Here is an 8,044-nt window from a genome sequence, read left to right on the forward strand (position 1 = left end):
CTCATCTAGTCCGAGTTCAGTTAGAGCTGTTATTAGAAAATCTTCTTTATTTGTTTGATAGGTGGAAAATATCTTATTTATTCCATTCGTTTTGAAATTAATATGGATTATAGATACTTATTTATCATAAACTAGTCGCTAACCCGTGCGATGCACGGAAAAGTTACGAATTTTTTCCAAATGATGTGACATTAGGTTTTGGAATTTAGCATTGATTCTCTAGTAGCACATTCTTAATTTTCAATTTCATTTATTTGATGTCTTCCACTATTGAATGCATTCATTATATTTAAAAAAACGTTGAAGTTTAGATATTGTTTTTGAATTCCTCTTGATTTTAAAGACACAACTATTGAATCTGAACAAAATACCAATGCAAATATTAATCACTTAAAATTCAAAATTAATTATTTAAACATGATAAGTTACAATTCAAATTAAGTCTCATGAGTTTTTTAAATGTAAAAAGAATACTACAATATTTATAAATGAAATGTATATAGACAAACAGTTAACGCTATGGTAAAAGAAATCCTCAAATAACTAAATATAAGAGTTTAATTCCTCTATGTTTCAATTTAAAACCAAATTGTGCATAAAAGCAACAAAATTTCCTTTGTTCCAATACGTCTTTAGTATCAAAATCACAAATTCTTTAAAACCAAATTGTGTATAAAAGCAAAAAAATTTCCTTTGTTCCAATACGTCTCTAGTATCAAAATCACAAATTCATTAAAACCAAATTGTGCATAGAAAATCTTAGAGATAGAAAGACAACTTTAAAGTGTTTTTTGTATCTTCTTCCTTTGTTGCTTTGTAGTAGTCCCTGAATATGCCTTTTTGTTTTCCTTGAGTACAGATGTTGGTGTGAGCTGCACATTGGTTTGAACATCAAGTTTTTGAAATGTTGTACAATCACCATCTTCTTCAATTGATAAGTTGTTGCTACATTCATTTGAAGTATCACTGATGTGAACCTAGCAATAGAACATGTTGAGGAATGTATTACAACATATACATCTTAAATATCATATTTGTAATTTTGCTAAATTAAATAATACTTACTTCTGTCATTTTATCAAGCTGAATTGCTTTGTCAGTTTCTTCAAAAGAGTCAAAAAGTTTCTTGATAGTGAAGAATTCCCATCCATAGTTGAGATTATAGTTATTTAGTTGTATTTGGAAAACAAATTGTTTTCCTTTAAGATTTTCTATTTGTACAGGAAGGATGACTTCATCGGGCTCCTAACAAAAGTAACACTTTTCAAATTGTATACTGAAATAAAGTAGTAAATATTAAATACTAATTTTATATTCGACTTTCTCACCTCTAAAGATTTATTCAAAAGGTCTTTGGTTGTTATGTTGAGTAATTTTTCTGCTTCTGAATCAAATAAAATGAATGTGGCCATTTCTGAGCTATCTTTAACCTTTAATTGAATTCTATACATGATAAAAGAAATGACATATATAACGTTATTATCATATTATTTGTTGTGTATTTTAATATAAAAAGTAAACATTTTCATTTTGTGTACCTTGGGATTGGGAAGCATGCCTTTTTGTTGCAATTGTCGCACCATAAAAATTCATCTTTTGAGTTTACCTTTCTACGACATACTTCGCAAGAGATAAAGTACCAACCATGACGATCTATGTCAATGTTTATAATCTTTCCTTCACAGGTAAAGATCATTTCCTAGAAATTGAATTTAATATGAATCAATTTATAATTTTATAGTTAAATTTTGTAAAAGCAAGTCTAAAATACATAAAGCAATGTTAAGGACACAATGTTATTGTTGAAGGTATATTTTTTTCTGACCTTATTATCAGAGTCCCACATAACTTCTTTTATTTCAGTTATGGTTCTTCTGTTGATGTTCATCTCTTCTTCAATTGATACTTGTGGTTTGAATTGCTTGGGCATTTGTACTATTGGTTGGTTATTTTCCACCAGCCTATTATATTATATAAAGATATTAGACATAGTATTGTAGACTGTAAATATATTAAAAATGTGAATCCAAAACAAAGCACTTACTGATCTTTGAATTCAGCAGTCTCAAGAATGTCCAAATCAATATAAACTCTTGTTCCACTTGTTGACGATAAGTTATACTCTCCTGGAATGCATAGGATTCATTAGGAAAAAAAGTACATTGAAGTTTCAATGAAATGATTACTATAATCAGTGAGAGGTCTAGATTAGAGGGCATAGTATGTTGTAGACATGTACAATACAGAGGTAAATAATCCAACTTTGCCATGATAGATAGATGCTAAAGATAATGACACTTGAGAAAATGTTTGTCACATTTTGAAAACCAATGGATCCTAAAAATCATGCTCTTGAAACGGATTAAAAAAAAAAGGAAAACAAAAATATCTTTCAACAATGAAAAATGTAAAGGAAGGGAATGAATCTCCCAACAGTAAGTGATGAATACCTTTTTAATTCTTATACATTGAAATGATTTTTCTCTGCTCAATAATTTAGAGACAATTATCTTGATTCATTGGATGCTTACATAATAATTTAGCCAAAATACTTTGTATTTCAAACAATTGGATGATTTCTTATGTAGTTCAGAAGATGGTTATAAAGAGAATTAGAAAAGAGAAATGAACTTGCCTTTAAAAGTCTTGACAGTCAAACATGTAGCTATTATGACAAAAGGGCCTGGATTTTCAGTAAAGAAGCTCTCCTCAACTTCATTTGCAACTGATCCCCAAAGTGTAAGCTTTATTTCATGTCCTCTGTCAAAAATTTTCAATGTTACAATGTAAGTTCATATAATATAAGTGCATGTATTAGTTTATCAAAAATAAATAAAGAAATAAAAAGTGCTTGTATTGAAAATAATTTCTTTTTTTTTTTTAAAAAAAGACATACTCTATAGTCATGACATTTATATTTCTCATCAAGACATTTGATCCTTTGATGCAAGGTTGCTCAATCGGTCCAACACCAATCACATTTGCAATGATATCTAGGCATTAGAAAGATGTGGATGTAATTATTTTCATATATAACAATAATATAATACATAATTATTAATAAATTTAATATAACGCATAATATATATAGAGATACCTGATAGCTGGACATGTTTATTAACGCGTTCATGTATTTTATTGTAGTCAACAAATTCGAATTTATGACGTGGTATATCAACATCAACCTCCTTTATTTCCTTAATGCTAGTTTTCAATGTGAACATGATCTTGATGTCATTGTCTACTGGTCTATACAATGCATTGCCATCAACCACTTGAAAATAAGAGAGTTCATAAAATTTTCCTTCTTGCAGAAGAGGCTTGAACTTTTTAGCAATATTATTTTTAATGATTGCATGTATTGAATTATTCTGCAAGTAAAGTGCATCAGTTTTATATAGATAGAGTTCATGGTATATATAATGATTAAACAATATTAAAAGCTATAGAAGAAAAACAAACCTACTCATCGATTAAAATCATATCTAAACTAATAATATCATTATTTTTTGAGTTGATTGCATTCCACATCCTTGATATTCTGACCTTGACTTTCCAATTTTCTTTGTGTTTGTCCATACAAAGCTGATTAAGGAGAGAATATTGCATCATCTTGGATCTCTACCTGCATAGATTAATAAATTTGAAAGTTTATAAAAATTCTCAACTCGATTTAGATACTGCATAGAATAAAACAAACAAAGCAATATAACAAAGACATCAAAAAGTAATTAGCTTATTAAAGATAGAAAATAGTAATTAGCTTGTATTCAATTATGTTATAGACATGAAATTTATCAAAACAGTAAGCATATACGAAGTGCATAAATCAATTTGGAGAAGATAAACAGAAAAAAAATATATATATATATATATATATGAAATTATGTTACCTTTATTAGTTGGTTTCTTGAGTCAAAGATTGGTAAAAACTTCTTTATACACAATATTTTTTGTTTCAGACTTTTTTTCAGTGTCATCGTTAATGATGAGGAATTTTAGGCCATTTCTGCTTGTAACTCTAGACACTGCAACGTACAATTGCCCATGACTAAAAACAGGTTTTGGCAAATACACTCCAACATGTTTCAATGATTGTCCTTGGCTTTTATTTATAGTCATTGCAAAGCACACTGAAATTGGAAATTGTCGTCTCTTTAAAACGAATGGCCATTTTGAATCACTTGGAGATAATGTTATTCTTGGAATGAACACACGTTTGCCTATATTAGTGCCAGTTATGATTTCTGCTTCTATCACCCATGTAGCCAATCTTGTTATTATGAGTCTTGTTCCATTACAAAGACCTTCATTCTGATTCAAGTTTCTAAGCAACATTACAGGCAAACCTATTTTTAATGTCAGTTTATGGTTTGGCAATCCTGGAAATCTCAACGTGTTCAAAAATTCAACAGTAATTAGGAGATCTTGGTCAGGAACATTTGAAGAAGCCTTGCATATAGAATCTGAACTTAGACATTCATGAACTTCTCCATTTAAGGATGACACAATATAGTCATTTAGTTCTTCTACAACTTCATTTGTAGGGGCAAGAATTGCCCTATCCTGTAGGTAACTTGGATCTGTGTATTTATTTTCCAAACCTGGATATGTGCTGTCAATAATATCTTGCATTGGATTCTCTGAAGGTTGGATAATCAAATCACTTGGAATTGAAATGTTGTAGTCCCCATCTCCTTCTCCCAATTCACCATTACCTATTTTAAGAATCCACTCACTAAAGTCCTTTATAGATGATGTTTCTATTCCACTCATACCGTTCTGTAGAAGCCTCATATTTGTTTGGAGTTTAAAGACATTACAATCATTCCATAGATATGACTTGTTAATTGAGGATTGGACTATATCTTCTCGTCTTCCCTTTCTCACAACTGGAAGTATTTGTCGAAAATCACCCCCTAGAACTACAACTTTACCACCAAAAGGTTTTTCAGCATTTTGAGGATTTTCAATTTGTAGTATATCTCGTAATGTGCGGTCAACAGCTTCAAAACAATTCCTATGTGCCATCGGTGCTTCATCCCAAAGTATAATACTTGTTTTTGAGAGAAGTTCCGCTGCTTGTGTTCTTTGCTTTATGTCACAGGTAGAGTCATCATTTACATTAATTGGGATATGAAATCTTGAGTGAGCAGTCCTTCCACCAGGAAGCAACAAAGCAGCAATTCCTGAAGACGCAACAGCAAGAGCAATTTTGCCTTTTGATCTTATACCAGACAGGATGGTTCTATAAAGATACGTTTTACCCGTTCCACCATGTCCATAGACAAAAAACATTCCCCCTCTTTCAGTAGCAACAACTTCCATTATAGAATTGTAGATTATTCTCTGTTCATTGTTTAGGCCAGAAATTAGGATCTCATGTTCTCTTTTCAGACTTGATACATCATACGACATTTCTTCTTGAATAAGTCTATTCCCATTTTGAATAAGATCCATATTTGGCTGGGGCATTTGTGGAAAATCTCTAAGTGATCTTCCATATTGTTGGAGGATTTGTTCGATTTCATACAATCCATAATTTCTCAATTTGTCATCTGATAAAATTAGTTCTTGGAATTGGAGGATACGCCTTTGCCTATTTAGTATATCTTCTGTAATCAGTTTCCAGTTGGATTCCCAAAGACTTAATGGATCAGCTACCTCACAGAACAATAGCATTGTAACAAATAGTTGACGCAATTGTTGCCCACTGGCCCAATTCGAAGCTTCAATTAGGGAATCATGCCATTCTTTGTCGTCATCAAGAAGTCCAAGTGCATAACAGGCTTCCTTATAAGTTGGATAAGTAACATCATTTATAGTCTTTAATTCTTTAAAGTTTCTTGGACCTTTGACAATGTTAAGCAACATTCTCAAATAAAACCTTTCACCACTTGAAGGATGTGCGTAGTACACTCTTCCAATACAATATTTAGATTTCCTTCTTTGCCATTGCTTATCATTACTATGCCATACCCATTTTGTAGGAAATTCAGCATAAGTCAACTCTCGAGCATCTTCAAAAGCCTCATTTGTTTTCATCCATTCTGTAAACTTTGTTTCTTCAATACCAGGTATATTTAAAACATTATCCAAGCTTGTATTTTCCGGATAAATGATGGGATGTTCGTCTTCCAAATGAAAATTTAATCTTTCAACAGGTGGATAACGAAACTGAATTGGAAATTCAAATATTTTCCGACATGATTCAGAAGCTGAAATATATCTACAATCCAAGTATGCTTTTGTCTCATCAACAACAATTTCAGTCTCTTGTCCATCACTCCCAATATTTGGCAAATTCTCTTCTACAACAACTGTTGCTCTATCTGATCCCTTGTTTATATATTTAAACAAATATTTGATCGATCGAGATCTATTACACCATTCTACATTCAAATGGGATTGGTACTTCACCAAAAGATCTACATTATAAGGTACAACATATCGGTTATCCAAAAGAATTCCATTCTTCTCTATTGTTTTTCCATCATTTCTCCTTCTATATACTGGAAAGCCTTCTTCATCAATTGTTGTTTCTTCATAAAATCTTTTCGGAAAATGTTTTGTACATTTACCATTCATCATGCACGGTGATTTCGAATTTGCAGATCCATATGGCCCATGCATCATAAATTGTTTTACAGCTTCATTAGCAACAGGATCGTAATCTGGATCTGGTATCTCAGCCATAATGATACCATCAATGTCTGTTGGACTTGGACACTTATCCTTTGGATCCAAGAATAGAAGAATATGTGCATGTGGGAGTCCTCTTTTTTGGAATTCAATTGTATACACAATAGCAATAACTCTTCCAAAATGAGATTTATGCCTCAAATCATGTAATAGTTCATCTAATTTTATCTTAAAAACCCTTGCTACAATATCTAGCCGATCCTCATATTTCAAGCCTTCTATAAATTCTAAGGAATGATTGATTTCTGACCATTTTGGATTGCAAGTAAATGTAAGAAATAAATCTGGGTAACCTGCCCATCTACATATCGCCATTGCATCTTGATAATTTTGAACCATGTACCTTGGACTTCCAGTAAATGAGGATGGTAGGACTATTCGTTTGCCTACGGTAATGGGATCTGTATCACCACGAAGAACGGCATCTTTCAAACCATAGTACAGCTCTGACCTTAAATTTTTTTTATTGAATCTAACCCATTGTAGTCTTTCTTCTTCGATAGAAGTGTATGCATCCACTATAAATTGTTGAAAAAGCCTCCTACCAAGCAACAATGTCTTGCCCTCATGAAAGCGTTGTTGAAGCCTATAAGCATAGTATTCTCTCATTGTTATTGATTCCCTTTTTCTAGAATTGCTCCCATTCAAATTCCTATAAGGTATACCAAGCATATACCCATCCTCACCATACGGAAAAAGTAATGGATATTGCAATGCCATAAAGCTTGGATGAGTTTTGTTTATACGTTGCAATCCTAAACTTCGATTCTCAACAATAATATCTCTATCAGAACTTTCAATATTAAAATCTCCAACAATAAGAGCAGCTATCTCAGACGTTACAGGTAAGTCATATTGCTTTTCACCAGAATTGCGACTTCGTATTAAACGAATTCTGACATTATGTATATCTGATTCATCAAATCTGTCCCTGACCATTCTAAAACATTTAACCAATTGGTTACACTGATCTAACATTTCCATCAACCCAGTAACAATATCTGGATCCACATAATTTCTATCATCTTCATGTATAACTGCATCAATTCTATTTTTAACTTCATTATCAGTTTCATAAATATAAAGCTGTGCATACTTAGGTTTTTGGCCATGGACAGGAAGAAGTGATCCAATTCTATGATGAGTTTAACCATTTACACGAAACACATATGGACCAGAACCATTATTCACTGATCTATCAACATTACCCCCCAAAGAAGTGAAAGCAAAGAGAGAGTTGTAGATTCTTATCCCTAGTTGAAAGTTTATTGATCTCTCATCACTATTAATATTGAGTAAGTTTCCAAGAAAGGGTGGAGGTTCTTTCAATAGAGGGAGTTGA

General features: G+C 31.8%; 1 protein-coding gene across 1 annotated transcript; it reads right to left on the minus strand.

The window, feature by feature from the left end:
* Positions 1–3,915: 3,915 nt before the first annotated feature.
* On the minus strand, positions 3,916–7,641 carry LOC115960234. Its single transcript, XM_031079029.1, has one exon. It carries the CDS (start codon positions 7,639–7,641, stop codon positions 3,916–3,918), a length of 3,726 nt encoding a protein of 1,241 aa, XP_030934889.1.
* Between the last annotated feature and the right edge of the window lie 403 nt (positions 7,642–8,044).

Source organism: Quercus lobata, chromosome 2, assembly GCF_001633185.2.
Source record: "Quercus lobata isolate SW786 chromosome 2, ValleyOak3.0 Primary Assembly, whole genome shotgun sequence".
In the NCBI taxonomy this organism is placed as follows: domain Eukaryota; kingdom Viridiplantae; phylum Streptophyta; class Magnoliopsida; order Fagales; family Fagaceae; genus Quercus; species Quercus lobata.